Source organism: Xiphophorus maculatus, chromosome 20 (assembly GCF_002775205.1).
Source record: "Xiphophorus maculatus strain JP 163 A chromosome 20, X_maculatus-5.0-male, whole genome shotgun sequence".
Classification (NCBI taxonomy): Eukaryota; Metazoa; Chordata; class Actinopteri; order Cyprinodontiformes; family Poeciliidae; genus Xiphophorus; species Xiphophorus maculatus.
This window is the reverse complement of record NC_036462.1, coordinates 3,163,714-3,186,090: the sequence shown is the minus strand read 5'-3', so window position 1 is coordinate 3,186,090 and position 22,377 is coordinate 3,163,714. Positions and strand designations below refer to the sequence as shown.

General features: G+C 44.2%; 2 protein-coding genes across 3 annotated transcripts; one reads left to right on the top strand and one right to left on the bottom strand.

The window, feature by feature from the left end:
• Positions 1 to 5,834: 5,834 nt before the first annotated feature.
• Positions 5,835 to 15,423, bottom strand: kctd6 (potassium channel tetramerization domain containing 6). Its single transcript, XM_023324460.1, is given in 7 exon segments — positions 5,835 to 6,097; positions 9,785 to 10,058; positions 10,486 to 10,608; positions 11,283 to 11,313; positions 12,941 to 13,021; positions 13,105 to 13,174; positions 15,354 to 15,423. Coding segments are annotated over 7 exon segments (912 nt in total).
• On the top strand, positions 14,837 to 21,779 carry LOC111612352 (bromo and FHA domain-containing protein DDB_G0267958-like). Of its 2 annotated transcripts, none has more exons than XM_023353531.1 (5): positions 14,837 to 15,934; positions 17,171 to 17,332; positions 18,059 to 18,237; positions 18,323 to 18,563; positions 21,094 to 21,779. In XM_023353531.1, exons 1-5 carry the CDS (start codon positions 15,422 to 15,424, stop codon positions 21,529 to 21,531), a joined length of 1,533 nt encoding a protein of 510 aa, XP_023209299.1. In that variant the 5' UTR covers positions 14,837 to 15,421; the 3' UTR covers positions 21,532 to 21,779. The 2 variants fall into 2 exon arrangements, with proteins under 2 accessions (XP_023209299.1, XP_023209298.1); XM_023353530.1 differs by having other exon boundaries at positions 14,840 to 15,934; positions 18,320 to 18,563.
• Positions 21,780 to 22,377: the final 598 nt, after the last annotated feature.

Genomic DNA, 22,377 nt, shown 5'->3' with positions numbered 1-22,377 from the left:
AACGTTGCCCAACCTGTCGGACCGTATCGTAATGCATCCTGCTGTAAGACACCTGGCCAGGTACTCCCTCCTTCTTCCATTACACCAAGGTCCAGTTCTGGTGGTCATGGGAACCATCGGTCCATCTGGTGCTGCACCGGAGTCACCACTTATACCCTGACTGTACATACATACTCCTTTCTTTCACTAGTTAAAATACAGTCATTATAGCTAATGACTGTTGTTATAATAGCTAGTCATTAGCTGTCATAGCTATATGAACTATTATAGGTATAAGTCAGCTATATTATAGCTAATATAGCTATTATTAGCATAATATAGCTATTTTGGCTATATTATAGCTAATATAGCTATTATTAGCATAATATAGCTATTTTGGCTATATTATAGCTAATATAGCTATTATTAGCATAATATAGCTATTTTGGCTATATCAATCAATCAATCAACTTTACTGTCAATTCCTCTTACATGTCCAGACATACAAGGGAATCGAAATGACGTTTCTCACTATCCCACAGTGATACAAGACAGGGTGTTACTAACATTGAGTAACAATAAAAGACACGGTCTAACTAAAATTATCCTAAACAATTAATAAATAGATGTACAATAACTAGACATATAGCGTAAAAAGTTTTACAACTGAGAATGTATATATATATAAGTATATGGAGATATACAGATAAAAAAAAGTGGCAGAAGTGCAGAGTTTAAATGCCGAATTTGCCCTCTATGTTAGGAGGAAGGGCAGTTGTGCAAGGTTCTGGGTTTCTTCTTCTTCATCTTCTTGGCCGCTTTGATGCTGAGGGGAGGGAATTCAGCATCCTCACAGCCTGATGGATGAAACTGTTGGAGAGTCTGGTGGTGCGGGAGCAGAGGCTTCTATATCTTTTCCCGGAGGGCAGGACACTGAACAGTTTGTGGGCAGGATGATTTACATCTCCCACAATCGTGACGGCTTTCTGGGTGAGTCGGGTGGTGTACAGGTCTTGCAGGGCAGGGAGTGGGGCACCAATGATCTTGGAGGCTGTTTTCACAATGCGCTGCAGAGCTTTTCTGTTCTGTTCTGTGCAGCTTCCGCCCCACACTGTGATGCAGCTAGTCAGGGTGCTTTCTATGGTGCCTCTGTAGAAAGTGGTCAGGATGGGTGGTGAAGCACTTGCCTTCTTGAGCTTGCGCAGGAAGTAGAGGCGTTGTTGGGCCTTCTTCACAAGTGATGTGGTGTTGGTGGTCCAGGAGAGGTCTTCACAGATGTGCACCCCAAGGAATTTTGTGCTGCCTACTCTCTCTACTGCATCGCCATCTATGGTCAATGGTGGGTGTTCGATATGGCCCTTCCTGAAGTCCATAACAATCTCCTTGGTTTTGCTGACATTTAGCAAGAGGTTGTTGTTGCTGCACCACTTGGTCAAAAGATGGACCTCCTCCCTGTAGTGGGTTTCATCGCCCTTGGTGATGAGGCCCACAAGAGTTGTGTCGTCTGCAAACTTTACTATATGGTTGGAGGTGTGGGTTGTTGTGCAGTCATGTGTCAGCAGGGTGAAGAGCAGAGGACTGAGCACACAGCCCTGGGGGGCGCCTGTGTTCAGGGTAATACTGCTCGAGGTTAAGTTGCCAACCCGTACTGCTTGAGGCCTCTGAGTGAGGAAATCTAGCAGCCAGTTGCAGAGGGAGGTGCTAATCCCCAGCTTGTCCAGTTTGCAGATAAGTTGTTGTGGTATTATTGTATTGAATGCTGAACTGAAGTCAATGAACAGCATTCTCACATAAGAGTCCTTTTTGTCCAGGTGGGTGAGGGCAGGGTGGAGGGCAGAGCAGATTGCATCCTCTGTGGATCGTTTTGCTCTGTATGCAAACTGAAAAGGGTCCAGGGTAATGAGAAGGTTGCACTTGACGTGGGCCATGACTAGCCGTTCAAAGCACTTCATGATAATGGATGTCAGTGCCACTGGACGGTAGTCATTGAAGCAGGATGGAGAGGATTTCTTTGGCACTGGTATAATGGTTGCGGTTTTAAAAAGTGATGGAACAATGGCTTGTTCCAGGGAGATGTTAAAGACATTGGTGAAGACATCTTTTAGCTCCTCTGCACAGTCTTTCAACACACGACCTGGGATGTTGTCTGGTCCCGCTGCTTTCCGGGGGTTGATTCTGGCCAGTGTCCTCTTCACCATGTCGGCTGAGAGGCGAAGGATCTGGTCATGAGGGAGGGGGGGGGCGGGGGTTCTTCTCTGGGCATGTGTTGTTTTGTGCTTCAAGCGTGCGAAGAAGCTGTTCAGATTGTTCAGCAGAGAGATGTTGCTGTCACAGCTCTGTGGGGAAGGCTTATAGTCCGTGATGGCCTGAATACCTCGCCATAGGCTCTGTGCATCTCTGCTGTCCTTAAAGTGTGTACTTATCTTGTTTGCGTACTCTCGTTTTGCCTTCTTGATGCCACGGGACAGGTTGGCTCTTGCTGTTTTTAAGCCCTGTTCATCCTCAGCTCTGAAGGCTTTATTCCTGGCTCTCAGCAGCTTGTGGACATCACCTGTTAGCCATGGTTTGCGGTTTGCCCGGGTGATGATGGTTTTTGTGTCAGTCACATCGTCAATGCATTTTGTGATGAAGGAGGTCACAGTGTCTGTGTACTCCTCAATGTCTGTGTGGCCATTGTGGGTAGCTGCCTGTTTGAACATCTTCCAGTCCGTTTTTCCAAAACAGTCTTGGAGAGCAGCTGTAGCCCCCTCTGGCCACACCCTGATGTCCCTTTTAACAGTTCTGATGGCTTTCACACTTTGCCTGTATGCTGGCATTAGCATAACAGTAAGGTGATCAGAGAGTCCAATGTGCGGTAATGGGGTTGCTTTGTATGCTCCTTTTTGTGTTGTGTAGGCCAGGTCCAAGATGTTGTTCCCTCTTGTTGGGAAATCCACGTGTTGGTAGAGTTTTGGAAGGACAGACTTGAGGTCGGCATGGTTAAAATCTCCGACCAAAATGAGAAAACCGTCTGGGTGTGCAATTTGTTGTTCACTGATGGCTTGGTGCAGTTCATTTAGCGCTGCATTCCTCTCACTGTTGTTGCTGGTCGGAGGGATGTAAACAGCAGCCAGCAAGATAGCCGTAAACTCCCTTGGCAGGTAATAGGGACGGCACTTTATGATCATAACCTCTGCCAATGGTGAGCAGTGTTTACATACCACTACAGCATCCCGACACCACGAGTTCCTGACATAAACAGACACACCTCCTCCCCGCCTGCGTCCACCGTTTTCTCTGTTCACAAGTGCCCGGTCGGCTCGGTAGCATGTTAGCTCCTCCAGTTGTACGGCAGAGTCGGGGATGCCGTCATTAAGCCAAGTTTCGGTGAAAACAAGCTCACAGCAGTTTCTCACTGTTCGGTTCGCCGACATTAGCAGTCTGATATGATCCATTTTGTTGTCCAGCGACCGTACGTTTGCCAGTAGGATTGATGGTATAGCTGGGCGTGTTGGGTTAGCCGCTAGCCTAGCCCGGATACCACCGTGCTTACCCCTTTTAGTTTTCCTCGAACACCGCTTTCGGCGTTTCCTCTCTAGGGGGCACCGCCTCGGCGAGTCCGGTGTTGCTGGGGGCCGTCGCAGTAGTCCGAGTTCCTTTATTGTCTCCGTGGTGAAGTACTCCAAAACATTGCAGAAGTTGTTTTTTCGGATGTTAAGGAGATCCCGTCGGTTGTACTTGTATTCCGACATAGTTTGGCGAGACAAACATTTAGAACTTTTCAACAAAGACGAACAATTCACCGCATATTGGGAGAGCGAGAGGCCGCTGCGTCTGCAACGCGCCGCCTGCTGGAAAATCCATTATTATAGCTAATATAGCTATTATTAGCATAATATAGCTATTTTCTCTACATTATAGCTAATATAGCGATATTAGCTAACTGTAACTATAATAACTATAGTTATTATAAATAACTATAGCTAATAAATTGTTGCTATTGTCATTAGCTATCATAGCTATAGTCATTAAGCTGACTTATAGTCATATTGACTTATAGCTATAGTTAATACAGCTTTCATGGTTTAGCTGTATTTTAGCAATTGAATGGGATGATTCCTGTTAAAGTTGCAATATGTAAGTTATAAAAATATATATTTTTTACTTATTTGCTTTTATCCAATTCTAACCATAATTTTAAAACAGAACTTTATTAGCGATAGAAAATGTTTTTTTTCCAACTACCCAAACTATTGTGTGTTTATGTATTTAAAGCTGCTATATGTAATATAAAAAATTGCTTTTTGCATATTTATTGAAATCGTCACTATGTAGTGGCAGTTTGTGAAAACTGAGCTCCTCCCAGTTCTCCCATGGCTAACTAAAAGCCAGGAGGCGGGTCTTAGCATTGTTGATCACATTGTTGTTAATCTAGTATGGCCGCTCATCCTCCCTCCCGCTCTGTGCTACGCTGCTAAGGCTAGTTAGCATAGCCACTGATGACAGTGGATAATCTGTTTTCCTTTGCCAGTAAATTGATTTTCTGCCTTTAGCACATTTAGCGGCAAGTTCTTAAGGTTGATTGACAGCGCTACGACCCGCCTCCTGGCTCTGATTGGTTGTTTTTGATCGGGAACAGTGTATTTCTTTAGACAGCAATAGTAGCTCAGGTAGCAGGTGGAGGAGATTGATTTTTTCACAGATTGTCTGAAAGAAAAAAACATTATTTACTGTATAAAAGTTACATACTGCAGCTTCTTCCTCTGGGTGATAATATTCTTGTTTATGACAAGTTCTGGTTAGTTTGGTTGCCAACCAGCCCTCCTTTGTTTTACTGGGTTGACCTTCTCATGAACCAGGACGACACCAGCTTTTGGGAAACATCCTCTGCCTGCGCAGCTTCTTGTCCACATGATCCTTTCTTTTGTTCTAGACGGAAAAACCACAGGGTGATGGCAGCCATTTTGGAAAGCTATTGTTGCTGCTTCACACACTTACAGGTAGACATTTCTTCCTGGAAAACTTAACAGCCTCTTTAATTTGGGATAAAGATGACCTGAGTAAATAAAAAAATTCACACTTTTCAAGTGATGATTTAATTCATTAAGAATAAAACATTATTCCAACTGTAGTGGAAAAATTAAAGTAAGGTCACACCTGCTAGTTGTATTGCTATATGTTTATTCTAAGTTCCAGTATATTCCCACCAAGTTAAACTATTTTGGTTTCATGCACAAGGTTGGACGTTGTTTTTCAAAGCTGCATGGGAACCAGTCTGATTCCAGGCTTTGGATCCTTTATCCCTTTGTATAAAACTCATGTGTTTCTCTGCCTGGCAGCTTTTCATCCAGACCTGCTTCATTACTGATTGTCCTATAAGCTCTCTGTATTGTGCACAATATATGAATAAACCTGATTGAGTGATTTCACCTGAACAGTGCTTGGAAATAGTATTTTTTCCACGACACAACCAAGTTGAGGAAATGATAATTACTCCCTGAACCCGACTCCAGGTTGGGCTGCCCTTGGTGCCGTCGAGGGCAATAAAAAACTTGAACAGAAACCAATAATAGTAATACTAAAAGTGAGTACTTTCAGAAGTGTAACATCTTAGTTTAGGTATTTAAAAGATGTTTTATGGTCCAGAAACTTCTTAAGCTGGTAATTTCTCTCTGATTTCATGAGAGCAAACCTGCATAAAAGTGATTTTTTTCTGCATTATTTCTGGGCAACACATAATCTGCTAGCTTGAGAAGCAAAGCAGCTAGTCAGAAAATGAGCATAAAAAATAATATTTAAATTTAAACTTAGATTTTATAAAAATAAATAAAAAACACTGAAAAACCAAAAACAATTATGATGAAAAATTCATGGGATTACTTTTTATTCCCGTCCAACTTACTAAGGTCCCCACAGCGCCACCTAGCGGCCTCCGCTTTGAAAAACAAAGATGTCCTCCATGTTCCTGGTCCAGAACCAGAGAGACTCGGCTTCTGATCCAGGTTGACCCGCAGGCTGACCTCCTGCTGGTAGTCACACGGTCCAAACGTGAAGGACACCTGGAAGTCTCTGCTGTCCATCATGTGTTTGGCCCAGTTGGTGAAGCTGCTAGAGACGGACTCCAACACCGACTGGACCTGGAGAACCAACAGAACATCTGCTTATTCCTCCTTCCAAAGAACTGTTGAAGGAATGTGGAGGGAAACTCTACAGACCAAAAGTTTGGACACACCTTTTAATTCAATAAGTTTCCTTTATTTTCATGACTATTGACATTGTAGATTCACACTGAAGGCATCAAAACTATGAATAACACATGTGGAAATATGCACTAAACAAAAAAGGGTAAAACAACTGAAAATAGCCCTTATATTCTAGTTTCTTCAAAGTATCAACCTTTTGCTGTGATTACTGCTTTGCACACACTCTGCATTTTCTTGATGAGCTTCCAGAGGTCGTCACCTGAAATGGTTTTCACTTCATAGGTCAACCTGCCCTGTCAGGTTAATAAGTGGGATTTATTGCCTTATAAATAGTCATGAAAATAAAGAAAACCCATTGAATTAGAAAGGTGTGTCCAAACTTTTGGTCTGTACTGTATATATACAGTATATATATATATATATATATATATATATATATATATATATATATATATATATATACATACATATATATATATATATATATATATATATATATATATATATATATATATATATATATATATATATATATATATAAAAATTCCCTTCTCACCCACCGCGGGTGGTTCTTATCCTCTGAGCTCGGGTCCTCTACCAGAGGCCTGGGAGCTTGAGGGTTCTGCGCAGTATCTTGGCTGTGCCAAGGACTGCACATTTCTGGACTGAGATGTCTGATGTTGTTCCTGGGATCTGTTGTAGCCATTGGTCCAGTTTGGGGGTGACTGCCCCGAGGGCCCCGATGACCACAGGCACCACTGTGGTCTTCACCTTCCAGGCCCTCTCCAGTTCCTCCCTGAGCCCCTGATATTTCTCTAGTTTCTTGTGCTCCTTTTTCCTGATGTTGCAGTCGCTTGGTATTGCTACATCTATCACAGCGGCTTTCCTCTGTTGTTTATCCACTACGACAATGTCTGGTTGGTTCAACATTACCATTACCATTATACCATATATATATATATATATATATATAAGCAAATGGCAACCTCGATGAGGTCACAAGGAAAGGAGCCACGGCTAAATACCTCCAACGAATAAGACAAGTCCTGAGAAGCCAGCTCAATGGCAAGAACAAAATCCGTGCAATAAACAGCTATGCCCTGCCAGTAATCAGATACCCTGCTGGAATAATTAGCTGGCCAAAGGAGGAGATAAAAGCCACGGATATTAAGACTAGAAAACTACTAACAATGCATGGAGGGTTCCATCCCAAATCCAGCACCCTGAGACTGTACACGAGCCGCAAGGAAGGAGGCAGAGGACTAGTGAGTGTGAGAACCACAGTCCAGGACGAAACAACTAAGATCCATAAATACATCAGGGACAAAGCCTCAACAGACAATGTGCTCAGTGAATGTCTCAGACAACAGGGAACGGAGGTTGAGGTGCCAGAGATGCCATCATGGGAGGACAAGCCCCTACATGGGATGTACCACCAGCAAATAACCCAAGTGGCTGATATCAGTAAATCCTACCAATGGCTGGAAAAAGCTGGACTCAAGGACAGCACAGAGGCCCTCATCCTGGCCGCCCAGGAACAGGCCCTAAACACCAGAGCAATAGAGGCCCAGATATACCACACCAGACAAGACCCAAGGTGTAGGTTGTGCAAGGAGGCCCCTGAGACAGTCCAGCACATAACAGCAGGGTGCAGGATACTGGCAGGGAAAGCGTACATGGAACGACATAACCAAGTTGCAGGCATAGCGTACAGAAACATCTGTGCAGAATATGGACTGGAAACCCCGAGATCAAAGTGGGAAACACCGCCAAAGGTGGCGGAGAACGCCAGAGCTAAGATCCTGTGGGACTTCCAGATCCAGACAGACAAAATGGTAATGTTGAACCAACCAGACATTGTCGTAGTGGATAAACAACAGAGGAAAGCCGCTGTGATAGATGTAGCGATACCAAGCGACTGCAACATCAGGAAAAAGGAGCACGAGAAACTAGAGAAATACCAGGGGCTCAGGGAGGAACTGGAGAGGGCCTGGAAGGTGAAGACCACAGTGGTGCCTGTGGTCATCGGGGCCCTCGGGGCAGTCACCCCCAAACTGGACCAATGGCTACAACAGATCCCAGGAACAACATCAGACATCTCAGTCCAGAAATGTGCAGTCCTTGGCACAGCCAAGATACTGCGCAGAACCCTCAAGCTCCCAGGCCTCTGGTAGAGGACCCGAGCTCAGAGGATAAGAACCACCCGCGGTGGGTGAGAAGGGAATTTTTTATATATAAAAAAAATATATATATATATATATATATCGCGGGTGTTGCGTTCCCAAAAGAACCTGTGATAGACGAAATCCATGAAGTAGGTACCTTTATTTTTTACAATTATTATACAGCATAATTAAATACTGAAACCAAAGAACAAAACCTGTTTTCAGGCCTAAGCATTTTTTAAACAAACAGAACGCTTTCTTACAAATAATTACAGTAAAATAATGATTTTAATCATCAATATGAAGGACTAATTGTGACTTGTATTTCTCTGTCCTCTGACTGTGACTCTGCTCTCTACTGGCCTGAGGTGCAGGTGAGATTTTTCAGGAGAAGAATATAGTTATTATCAATAGTTGTTGTTGCTCTTGTTTCTTCTGGGCAAAAACATTTACCAAAATTTGCCAAGCTGTATTACTATATTTAAATACCGTAACGTTATTGGCACACAGGTAGAGAAGAAGCACGGAGACTGTTTAGCCAATCAGGACGCAGAACACAATGCACTGTGAAAAAAAAAACTGCACAAAAACCTCCTCGAAGCAGCGAGGTCATGAAAGGTGAACCGACCGTGTTATAGCGAGGGTTCACTGTGTACTATTTTTCTTTTCTTTTTTTACTTTTAGCTGTGAGCCCCTAAAGTCTTTCCTGTCCTGCTCTGAAAGAAAAGAATGAAAAAAATTTCCCTGTAACAAATTATTGCACTGATGTCACAGGAACTGTAACCCGACGTTGTGACCACAGTCTGCAGTAATCGTGTCGGTCTTGGAGCAGAGACTTTGCATTGTCTAGGATGTAAATCCGTTTCCATGGTAACAGCTTTCCTCAACAGGTCTCTGTATTTCTGCCGGCTCATTCTGACGGACGCGCTCAGCGGTGCAGGAGGCGAAGCAGAACCAACAAGAGTTTGAATTAATAACCATATTCATCAATGTGCCTCTGAGCCGCTGCACTCAGTGAGTTTTAATTTAATGTCACATTTAAAACATTTAAAGCTATCAGTGCGTGGATATTAATGTTTATGTTGAATGAATACTTTGGGATGGTGAGCAGGGGCGTATCCAGGAGGTTTCTACGGAGGGCTGAATGGGGGCCAGTGAAGGTCTTTTAATAAAAAACCCAGGCAGAAAATTGGAGAAAAGATTGACTTAAACATAAATACATTAAACACATAAATAATTCTGACCAATTTAAGCTATTTTTCTTCTGTCTTATGTTATTTATTAAAAGAAACCCATGATATTTTTTCATCACAGTGAGTTTTTTCCCCCCAACTGAAGGCAAAAGGATTTGGATCTTCTGGAAACATCTGGGTCAGTTAAAGCCTCCGGCAGAGAACCGCAGGTAAAGACAATAAAAAGAAAATCAATAGCTCAATAATAATTATAACAATAAAGACATGAGAGTGGATGTGAGCTGGGTGATGATGACTGCCACCGGGTTGGAGTACTTGGACAGCTTCCTGGTGCTGGACAGCTCCGCCACTTCCTCGTAGGTGTTGGTCGGGTATGGCAGCAGCGGGCTGGGGTCTCCCAGGCACTGGATCAGGGGCTCAATCTGGTACAAGTGCGCCTCTTTACGGAGCAGCGCCGTCTCCTTGAAGCCGCAGGGCAGCGTTAGCTCCGATGAGCGCAAGAAATTTAGGATGTAGCTGAAAAGAGACAGCGGGTCAGACCCAGTTAGACTGGTTCTGCACAGCAGCCGGGTCAGACCCGGTTAGACCGGGTGAGTTGTTAACTTTCAGAAAACCCGGCATGAGTCCCAATCCCCTCTCACTGGACCTGGAACCTTTCACTGGTTCTGGTACTCTACACGGTTTCTGGAACCTTTCACTGGTTAGTGGAAACTTGCACTGGTTCTGGTACCTCTCACTGGTTCTTGTGCCTCTCACTGGTTCTCACTGGTTCTGGAGTCTCTCATTGGCTCTGTTACCGCTCACTGGTTCTGGCCCAGTGGAAATGTAGCTGTTTCAGGCTTTATCACGTCTATAATTAATAATCGGGGCTTTTCTGAATTTCTAAACTAGCTAATGAGACCTAGGCTGTCAGAGACCCTTCTGAGTGTAAAAAGCGTCTGAAACCCGCGAACTCACCGGAACAAGAATGAAGTAGGTCCCGCGGGAATCTTTGACCGTCGGCAGGTCTCCTCTAAACATGGCGCCTCAGCGGGACAGTGACGTGCTGTAAACACAGCCGCCCACGTTCAGACTCACTGGCTCCCCCATCTGGACACAAGAGGAACAGCAACTGTCTCCTTTTTTTATGACAGTTGGCAAACAACGTTTAGATGTGCTTTGCCTCCATCGACTCCGATAGAGTTTGAATCGAGACACTAACTGTATATTACACAGATTTTATAACAAAAAACTGATTCTCTCTATTAATTTAATCTTCTTTAGGTACATTAACAAAAAACAACATTCAGAAGTGGAAAGTTTATCCAAAAGGTTTTCAGTGACGTGCTGTAAACACAGCCGCCAAAAGATTCTCAACTGTAATTTGTCATCCTGTAATCTATGTATCAGTTCCCTTCACTCTATTCAATATTTGAGGCTGATCAATAAAAAATGTTTCAAATTTGCTATTTAACTCTGAATGACCAAAAGGTGAAATAGTTGTTTCCTCCTTTCTATTTCGTCTTGTTCTCCTCACTACACCAACCTGCCAGTTCTTTCTTCTTCTCGCTGTTTCTGCCATCTTACATTTTGTTTAATATCAACAATATTTTTCTACAAACTAGCAAACACGCTGTAAAAACTAATTAAAACTAACTGAATTAGACAACACCAGATAAAACTAAACAATAATGAAAAACCAGAAACTATAATCATGCTCAGCAGCAAAGCCAGATTGTTGGTACAGAACCGCTGTACTGGACGGGTCAAGTGGACACACACACCATGTGACCCAGGTCTCCATTGTCAAGAAAACTGGCATAAGGGTATGAGATCTTTCCAGGCACACGCAGAAAAAGATGCATAATGGCTTGGAAGAAATAAAGTAATCTTGTGGTTTGATTAAAGGTTAATTAAGTTGAATATGTCTGAATAATATGAGTATAAGTAATCACTCAATAACTTTCTGCAAAGAATCTCTGATTAAGGATCTGTAATGATTTAACTATGTAATGATTATGTTTAATGATTTATTGTCAATGAATATGAAGTTGAAATCATTTGAAAGTAATTCAAACAGGTTTAACAGCAGGTTGAATGTGGTTACTGAGTTGTAATAGAGGAAAGTGAGATATAGAAAAGAGGGGAATGCAGTACAGCCCTGAAAACAGGAAATGTCGCAAGCAGTTCTGAACAGATGGCCAGGGCGCACAGGATGGGTGGTGCGGTGAGTTTGGCTGAAGCAACAGGTTTGGGAAAGTACGGACAGGTTGGGAAACGTTGGGGACTTTTTCACGAAAAACAGCAGATGTTCAGGAAGTCACGTAGACCAGAAGCTCCCCATACACATACATGGTGGAGAAGTGTATAAAAACGGGCTGCAAAGAGGAACCGACCGTTCCCAGTCCGGCGGCGCAGAAGAAGAGACAACCTGCAGGAGCAGATTGAGCTACGGACCGCACTTCAGAACTACGGGGGAGCTCGGACTTCACACCGCCAAGAAAGGACTGGGTCCCATCGCCCCATCTCTAGTTCTTCATTCGACCGTCGGTCTCGTCTCAACCCAGCAATTTCAACTCGGCAACAAGACTTGGAGGAAGGACAAAGGTCCCTCAGGGATGAGGAACTGGGTTTTGCAAAAGGATTCGGACCCGTTCTGCTTTGTTTCCTTTCTAAGGAGGATTTTTCCACACAAGGCAAAGACCTCAACCAAGGATGCTAGAAATTCCTGTTGCCAAAAGATCCACCATCGTCTGGGTATGAGTTGAATCTGCTCATTGAAATTTCATTTCAGAACGTGCGACTTAAAGTTAGGGAAAGGAGACAGGGTAGTAGGATTGTACATGTAAATTTTATTACACTGTTTTTGAATTATATACGATTAATTATTGATTTGTATGTCGCATATCCTTGCTTAAGCTTGCTTAATAAATTTATACTATAAAATTCTAATGAGGTTGGTGGACATTGGAATTAATAGAGTCATTTAATCTTTGTTCAGTTCTTTTAATTAAGGTAAAACTAATGTACATGATTCCAGTAAATAGGAGGCTTCATAATTTCCTTTGGTGAGAATAAATAATGACCCTGGGACTTACATCTAAGTCACTAAACATAATCTAGCCGGTTCCAAGTGCAAGTTATGATTTAGAAAGTGGGCTACCGTTAACAGAAGTGGTTATTGGAATTATGCAGCTGTGAGGGCTACTCAGCTGACTGTTTCTTAACTGTAAAGGGTCATAACTTCTGGATTGGAGGTAGTTAGAGCTAGACGAATCACTTTCGCCACCAGTTTAAATAGATTATCTCTTATAGAGTACTTTTAGGGTAATACCCATGTCTCAGAGATTTTCCGGACCTGTTAGACAGAGAACTGGTCAGTAGGCAGCCCTGGGACGTAGTGAGGAGTGGGCGGGGCTGACTATTGCAGGATAACCTTCACCATTCTCCATCTGCCGCCGCCTGCCACCAGCTCCCTCCGCGGTTCACAGCGCCAACAACATCATCATTCCCGAGTTTCCACCTGCAACGAGAAGCACAACGTCTTGAGACGGTTGCCGTGGCAACAGGCTGCTGGCGGAACCACCCTGATTGGAGAAGGAGAACCCCAGCTGGCGAGTCCCTGATTGGGCCACAGACGTCTGTCGGTTGGTGAGGAAGAGGAGGGAGACTTCATCTGATGAAACCAGGAGAACCAGCAGGTCTCCAGCATCAGAACAGCCGGCAACAGCCAAGGGTCAAGGGTCAAAACTAGGATTTAGTTCATTACAAACTCTAAAACATGCAGCGGAACCAGAGATAATGGATGGATGGATGGATGGATGGATGGATGGATGGATGGATGGATGGATGGATGGATGGATGGATGGAAGATGGAAGATGGATGGATGGATGGATGGATGGATGGATGGATGGAAGATGGATGGGTGGATGGAGGATGGATGGATGGAAGATGGATGGATGGAAGATGGATGGATGATGGATGGATGGAAGATGGATGGATGGATGATGGATGGATGGAAGATGGATGGATGATGGATGGATGGAAGATGGATGGATGGATGATGGATGGATGGAAGATGGAAGATGGATGGATGGAAGATGGATGGATGGATGGATGGAAGATGGATGGATGGAAGATGGATGGATGGAAGATGGATGGATGGAAGATGGACTGATCCCCTCTGGAGATGTTTAAAGGATTTATAACCGAGATATTTGTAAATATGAAGCTTTACTTATAAGTTTCTGACACTGAAGGAGAACAAAAAGCGTAAAATTTTCTTTGTGATGATAAAAAATGTTCTTCTTTTTCCTCTTCCTCTACATTGAATCTTTTTCTTTAGTCTCCTCAAATGTTCATATTTATAACCTTTGCGGTGGAATCAGCCAATGAAATGAAGCAGAGAGCTAACAGTTAGCAGCTCTTAGCATCGATTCAAAATTAAACTTTTAAAAATGAATAAAAATCCTGTCGGATCCTATCTGAAGCATCCAGTTAACTCCCAGATGTACTGGTATGTTACAGCAGGTTAAAAGCTGATGACACACAGATTTGTTTACATCCTTTTTCCCCTGCGGACGCCACTTCCGGTAAGGCTCGCCAAAATAAAACCTACAAAGTAAAAGTTGGTTGAACCAAATTCATGTCTTTGAACAGTCACTGGAAACAAACCAAATTAGATATTAAACAAATTCTTATTGCAAATAATAAGAACTACCACTAGCAACAACAACAATAATAATAATAATAATAATTGAATATTTATTGATTGATTTTATTTAATCAATATTTTAACAAGAAAATCCTTCCTCTTTGAGAGTGTACATGATGCAAAACAATAATTAAAAAGTGGAAACAAAACATCATAAAATTCTATGAAGTACAAACTAACTAAAAACTCACAAAAATAGAGAATAACATTCAGACTTTATAAATAAATCAATAAATCAAATTAAGTAAATAACAAATAATGCTCCAGTGATTTTTCAGTTACTGAACCTAATCTTAACTAGTTTTAAAAGGGCAGTATTATGTAAAGTCAACTTTGTTTTTAGCTTTACATCATGTTATGTTACTCCCTCGTTAAAGACCTACTTGGAGTGTTCCTTTGATTCTTCCATGCGTCTTAGCTTCTGCCTCACAGAGGAGCTCCTTCAGACTAGCCAGCAGCAATTAGCAAACACCTGGCAGAACTGCACATCAGCTGAGCTCATTATAGGAGATATTTCTCAGTGAAATGCTGCTAAAATGCTGTTAAAAGGTTAATAAAGGAGCCATGTTGTGGTGACTTTCTAAAGGGAGAGTTTCAGAAAGAGCAGGAGTTTTTGAAGAGACAGATGCCCAATTTAAAGGCATTAGATCAGGAAGTAAAATTTCTTTCAACCTATTTGATGAAAATTGATTATAATGTCACTTGTGATGTTGGTTGGTTTCTCAATTGATGACTGCATGTTTACTGACTTTTTATTTTTGTGTTTTTATGTCACTTTGAACACTTTGAACTGCCTTCTTGTTGAAATATACACAAATGACTGATAATTGATGGATTGAATCTTTTAAGTTTTATATGATATATACAGCACTTTTACAATAACAATGTTGTGCTATAAAATGCCACTATGTGCCTAGAAAACACAAAATGTTTCCCTTTAAATAGCCAGTTTTTCTTCAGATGACCTGCAGTTCTGGCCTACCACCGCGCGGGGGCGCCTGCTGCGGTGTGTGGAGGCGGATGAGGTTTTGTTTATCTGAGTTTACTTCCTGTTTCTGCAGCTCATCGCGGTAAAACGTTTCTATCTTCTACATCGCCTCATTCTGCAGAATTCTGGGCTAGGTTCTGGTTCTGACCCACTTCTCTGGAGCTCCAGGTTACCGCAGGCACGCACAGAGTCTGCTCCGAACCGGAGAACGCCCTCAGCCATGGAGTCTGAGAACCCAGTAGTAGCAGGCGGAACCGAACCTGCAGTTGAATCCAACGAGCATGATTACGCACACACCGCGGACACAACCGAACCTGAGGCAGGCGGAACGCTACAGCCCTCCGAACCCCCGCAGTTGGAGCTCCCAGAACCTGTCCTCGGTGCAGAAGTGGACTGCCCCGGAGGCACCGAACCGAACCCTCACACCGAGGACGAGCCCGCTGTGAGCTGCGCTGAGGCGGTACCGCGCGGCGGTTCGCGGCGGTCCAGACGGCCGGAGGACCGGAACTGCTGCTGCTGCAGGCTGCTGTTCCAGCGGCAGGGCCGCTCCCTGAACCGCAGGGCGGTGTACACCTTCACTACCCCGGACACCGTCCGCTGGGTCTTCCCGGACTCCGAGGTCCACGAAAAGTCCTTCCTGTGTGAAACCTGCGCCCAGATCATCCGAACCAAGGGCAAGCGCAAACAGAGCGGGAAGCGCTCGCTGTGGGTCAAGCCGCCCGAGGTCAGGAAGGTACGTATAGAACCGGTACCAGCAGCGGTACATTCAGACCGAAAGGTGTGTATAGAATCGGTACAATAGAACCTGTAGACCGGAAGGTGCGAGTGGAACCGGTACCTTCAGAATGGAAGGTGCTTATAGAATCAGTACCGGAAGGTGCGTATTGGTACCGCCAGACCGGAAGGGACATATGGAACTGGTACCAGGAGACTGCAGTTCCAGATCGATGGAGAGACAAAATTGGAAAAACGCATGAAAATAAAGTATCTGTTTTATTAACCAAACTTTTATAATCATTGCAACTTTGTCAAATGAGAGACTTTCAGCAGCCAAATGACCTTATTTCTAAAACTGAGCTGATCCTGTTCTTATACTGAGAGCAAAATCAGATTGGATTCTCCACAGCAATTCTTAAAGTTAAATAAAGTCGACTTTTTTTTAGCTTTATATCATGTTATAATGTTGTTCCCTCATTCAAAACATACCTGGAGTGTTGCCTTGATTTTTATATTCATGTTTACTAAATCCTTTAATCTCCATGGCAACCATTCAGCTGTAAAATGCCTGGTTGGACCTCTGCACCGAGGACCAAGCTCCTCCTTTGATCTTCAGTTTCAAAGTTTCTGAGCTTCCGCCTCACAGAGCACTAATCCACTTAGCTCCTTCAGACTAGCCAGCAGCAATTAGCACTTCTCAAAAACAGGGTAAGGTTATTAGAGGAATGATGTTAAGATGACTTCCTGTAGGCGGAGTTTCAGAAAGAGCAGGAGTTTTTAAAGAGACAGAGACCCAACGTCAAGACATTAAATCAGGAGGTACAATTAGTTACTTGATTATGCTATAAAATGGAAAACTCATAATACCGCCCCTTTAAATTAATTTTTAATCTATAGATTTATGATGAACTAATTCCTTTACAAAAAAGCAGCTGTTCAGCCCAATCAATATTTTTACCAGGAAGTCTCTCCTTTTTGAGGGCAAAACCAAAATTAAAAGGTGCTAACAAAGCATCATAAAATTCTCTTAAGTAAAAACTAAATAAAAACTCACAAAAATAGAGCATAACATTCAGACTTCATAAGTGAATCAAATTAAATAACAATCAGCCAATGTGACAAAAAGTTAGTGCACCCCTGAGACCCTCAGATTAACCTCCATGTCTCCAGCAGCGGTAGTTTATTCTCCCTTCAGTCTGATCGGTGAACCTCCAGGTGTTGGCTGGTTCAGCAGGTTTGGTTCTGTTCGCAGGTGAAGGTGTCGCCGGTACCGGGCCGCAGGATGGGCAAGAAGAGCAAAGCGGCGCTGCTGGTTAGCAAGTCCAGCTACAAGGCGGCGCTGCAGATGCTCTGGTCGTCCAAAGGCGCCCGGAAGCCCATGCTGGAGTTCTGGAGCAAGCAGCTGCGGACCGAGGTGAGTCTCCGGGTCTGGGCGGTTCATCGGTGATAATATTTTATGGTCAAAATCGCCGAATTTACGCATTTCCTGTTGAAATGCATGGAAGTAGTCTGGGGTGAGGCAGTGCAGTACTGGGCCTCACCACTGGTGGCGCTGATTCACTAACAGTGCAGTTCTCTTCATGTCGCTAGCATGCTAAGGTTAACTAAGCCGAACAAAATGACGAAAACTGAAATTAGGAAAACATTTTTAACTGAAATAAATCAAAACGATAATGAAATATGAAAAACTATAACTAACTGGAACTAACTAAAACATACTGAAATTATATCATTCGCTTTTGTGTTTATGGATCTATTAATTAGTCTTTTGATCTGATGTTTAGAAAACATCGTGGGCCGAATATGTAAAGAAACTGTGTGAAAACGTTAGGTGGCCCCTGAGGCCCTCAGGTTATCTTCCATCTCTAATTTTTATCAGGGTTGTAGCTTAGTGACTTTTATCACTAAACTTCAACCCTGTGTAGTAAAACTATAAACCCTGACAATACGGACAGTCTTTAAATGAAATTTATCACGATAAATAATAAATGATATTTATCAACAGAGAATAACTGTTGACTCCTAGTTAGAACAAATATGTAAAAAATATGGCAAATACAAAAGTTACAAACTGCATTTCAAAACCTGAAATATAAGTTTCTATGTTGGATTTTGGATTTGTACCTCATTGTGTCTGCAGATGAAGGTTCTGGCCCGGCGGACGGACAGTCCCTTCCAGCAGAAGGTGTCGGACCGGAAGCCGCTGTCGTCCTTCCCGTGGCGGCACTGCCTGGGCTGGGCCCAGCAGAACGCGCCGCTGGTCACCGCCTGTCTGCGCGCCATGTTCCCCGACATCAACACACTGTACCGGAGCAGCCAGTGAGTCCCGCCGCCCGACCCGACCCGGTCCAGTTCGCAGTTCTGGTTCTGAGCGCTTGTTTCCTGTCTGTTTCCTGTTTAGCAGCCAGCTGACGGAGGATCAGGCCATCACGCTGCTGGAGCGCCGCGCTGTGGTGGCGCTCGCCATCCCGCTTTTCACCAGGAACATCTGGAGGAACAACTTCCTGCAGGCGGCGCTGGGGGCGGAGCTCCGGCTGCAGGGCTGCACTGGCTCCGTCCTGGACGCGCTCAACACCATGGGGCTGTGCCAGAACAAGGACACGGTCCGGTTGCTGGTGCACCGGCTGTGCAACGGCAAAGACCTGGTGAGTTTGGGCCAGATCGGAACCGAGATTAACTAAAACTAATGAAATAATGAAAATTGAATCTGAGAAAATGTTTTTCTTAACTGAAATGAATAAAAACATGGTTTATATTTGCTGAAACTGTTGCCATGTTGTGACAGTTTATGAGAAATGCACCGCTCTCGACCAAAAACAACCAATCAAAGCCAGGAGGCGGGTTTTAGTGCTGTCAATCACCCTCATGTACTCTAACAGCACAGAAAAAACTTATGGTTATAAGAAAACTGTGTATCCTAACTGTAAATGCTAACTAGCTTCAGCATTTACAAAAGGATCTATTAACTGCAGCTAGCATGTTGTGATTGACAGCACTAAGGTCCGTCTCCTGGCTCTGATTGGTTGTTTCTAGTTGGTGCTGGGAACATTTGTTTTTCAAAGATTATAAGATAAGATAAATCTTTATTGTCATTGTCACAAGGACAACGAAATTCAAAAGGTGCCATCAGTCGGTGCACATGCCCAAAACCAAAAAATAACTGTCTCACAATTCACACACAACACAAGAATCAACAAACAACTGGCAAAAAAAAGAAAAAAACACTAAATAAGAACAGCCACATTCTCACATCCATCATTCATGATGATTAATGTTTGTTTTTGATTGCATTTAGTTTTGTTATTGCTGTCGGGTAGAAACTGTCTCTGAGACGTTGGTTCTGGTTCTGGTTGCTCTGTATCTTCTGCCTGAAGGCAGCAGTGTGAACAGAGAAGGTCCGGGGTGAGAAGTGTCCTTTGTGATGTGTTGTGCTTTTCTTAGACAGCGGTCGCTGTGCAGGTCCTCCAGTGAGGGGAGAGGGCAGCCAATGATTTTTTGGGCTGTATTCACAACCCTTTGGAGAGCTTTCCTTTGAGCCGTAGTGCTGCTGTTATACCAGACGCAGATACAATAGGTCAGTATGCTCTCTATGGAGCACTTGTAGAAGGACACCAGCAGCTTCTCCTTGATGCTGTTCCTCCTGAGAACCCTCAGGAAGTTCAGTCTTTGCTGGGCCTTTTTTATCAGCTCCAAGGTGTTCATGTTCCATGTGAGGCCCTGCTCAATGTGGACCCCCAGGAAACGGAAATCAGCTACCCTCTCCACACATTTTCCCCCAATGGTTAGTGGTGTAATGTCCGTTTTATTCCTCCTGTAATCTATTATGAGTTCTTTTGTCTTTGAGTTGTTGAGGAGCAGATTGTTCTCCCTGCACCACTGCACCAGCCGCTCCACCTCTCCCCTGTAGGCGGACTCGTCGCCTCCTGAGATGAGCCCCACCACTGTGGTGTCATCAGCAAACTTGATGATGGTGTTGCTGTGGTGGGCAGAGGTGCAGTCGTATGTGTACAGACAATAGAGCAGGGGGCTCAGCACACAGCCCTGTGGAGAGCCAGTACTAAGGCTGAGGGCAGTGGATGTATGTTTTCCCACCCTAACTCTCTGCTGTCGGTTGGTCAGGAAGCTCAGGATCCACATGCAGGTGGAGTGAAGGAGGCCCAGGTCCCCCAATTTGTCCACCAGTCTGTAAGGGAGGATGGTATTAAAAGCAGACCTGTAGTCTACAAAGAGCATCTGCACATAGCTCCCCTGCTGCTCCAGATGTGACAGCAGCATGGAGGGCCGTGATCACAGCGTCCTCTGTGGATCTGTTGGCTCTGTAGGCGAACTGGTGGTGGTCAAAGCCAGGAGGGAGAAGTGCTGTGATGTGACCCCGGACCAGTTTTTCAAAACACTTCGTCACCACAGGGGTTAGTGCCACTGGCCAGTAGTCGTTGAGGCAGGAGATGTGAGGTTTCTTGGGTATGGGGACTATGGTGGAAGATTTCAGGCAGGATGGGACTGTAGACAGGGCTAGGGACTGGTTGAAGATCCTGGTGAAGACTCCAGCCAGCTGATCGGCGCAGTCTTTCAGGACACGTCCAGGGACGCCATCAGGTCCAGCAGCCTTCCTTGGTATCTGTTTCATACTAAACTGTCCCGACATAGTGACATTTTTAACAAATAGGTAAAAGATATATTTTTTATAAAACTTACATACTGCAGTTTTAAGATTCTTTCTTTTAGCTGAAACCAGTAAAATCCCAGAGATCCCAGTTCAAATGATTTGAGCTCCAGTAAGGAAAATCCTGAAGAGCTGATCAATCAAATCAATTAATTTATCTATCACAAAGAGAAATTAAATATTGCAACTCAGATCCTCCAAGGCTCCTCAGTCGTTTTAGACGGTGACGCTCCAGTAGCAGTCAGTCTCTATCCAAGCAGGCCTCTGACTGAAAACTGTTGCAGTCTGACTGGGTAATTGTAGTAAGTTATGGAAAAAAACCTTGTAGCTTGCAACCAAAGGCACAAATTTATTTGTTAATGTTCAGATAAAAATAGAACTTTCAAACCTTGAACCAGAGGTCGCAGAGGTGAAAGGTCAGATTCCTTCCTCAAGATCAGCTCAGTGAATGCTTTTGTTGTTCCTTTTTTGGCCACATGGGGCGCCGTTCTAACTGTGTTTTTCTGAAACAGGACGGGGACCCGGGTCTGATCCTGAAACACGAGCAGATCAAGGATGAAATGGAGGAAGAGACAACAGACGAGGAAGAGGAGCAGGAGGAGGAGGAGGATGAAGAGGAAGATGAGGAAGAGGAGCAGGAGGAGGAGATGGTGATGGCAGTGGAGGAGGAAGTGGAGCAGGAAGAAGTTCAGGATGGACTGCAGGAGGAAGAGGAGGATGTGGCTTTGATAGAGAAAGAGGAGCGGAGGAGGAGGAAGAGGGCGAGGAAGATGAGGAGGGAGAAGAGGAAGGAGCGGCGGGGCGAGCGAAAGGAGAGAGAGGAGGAAGAGGAGGACGAGGAGGAGGATGAAGAGGAGCTGGAGCAGAAGAAGAAGAAGGTGGTGGTGGTCCGGCTGGGCCTGCTGAAGGGAACCTCAGAGGTGGGACGATCCGACCTATCAGCTCCCTAGCACATGCTAAGCCCCGCCCACAAACCCAACCTGGAGGGGCAGAGGCCCCGCCCACTTAGTAATTAAAAGGAATTCTGGGAACTGTAGTCCAGCAGCTGGAGGGAAAACTGAGAGGGGCCCTGATGATGGTCTCCTTCCTCTACCTGAAGAAGCCTCTGGTCCTTCCTGAGGTCAGAGGTCAGCTGGTGAATGTTTACAGTTCTAACGTCTGTAACTTTTTATGAGGACAATAAAGTGATGTGTGTTGATCTGAAGCTTTTTATTGGCTCCTCAACACAAAGGTCAAAAGTTAAGGTTCACTAGCCTCATCCACCTGTGGGACCAACTTCAGCCTGACAGGAGTTCAGGAAGGTCAAAGGTCAGGTTCAACCCCATTCTTTCAGTCTGGATGAATAAATGAGGGAAATGACTTTAAATGCCTCCTTCCTTCTGTTGTTCTCTAGTCTCCTTCCTTATGTTCCCTAGTCTCCTTTCTCCAGATATTTCCTTGTGTCCTTCCTTCCTCTAGATGATTCCTCATCTTTCTTCCTTCTGATGTTCCCTAGTCGTCTTCCTTTCGTCCTTGGGTTCTCCCTTCTGCATCTCCTTGTTTCCTAAGCTCCTTAAACCTCCTCCTTTCCTTTCCTGTGTCTTATATCCTGCCTCCTACCTCTGTCCGCTTCCTTCCTGTTTAAAACTGCTGAGGAAATAATTTTCCATAAATTCACCATGATTTTTCATATCTGTTGGTTCCGGTTCTTCATGCTGAGCGCGTCGTCGCTTTGGGGCGGCGCTCCTGAACTCCCGGGATCAGAACGCTTGAATCTCCTCATTTTAATTAAAATTTATTAAAAGTATTTTTGCTTC

What these genes read in the sequence shown, in the direction of transcription:
- LOC111612352 (XM_023353530.1), top strand. Translation starts at nt 15,422, where the DNA reads ATGGAGTCTGAGAACCCAGTAGTAGCAGGCGGAACCGAACCTGCAGTT. An exon ending in GCAAGCAGCTGCGGACCGAG is followed by an intron (nt 17,333 to 18,058) that starts GTGAGTCTCCGG and finishes TTGTGTCTGCAG; the next exon opens with ATGAAGGTTCTGGCCCGGCG. An exon ending in TGTGCAACGGCAAAGACCTG is followed by an intron (nt 18,564 to 21,093) that starts GTGAGTTTGGGC and finishes TTTCTGAAACAG; the next exon opens with GACGGGGACCCGGGTCTGAT.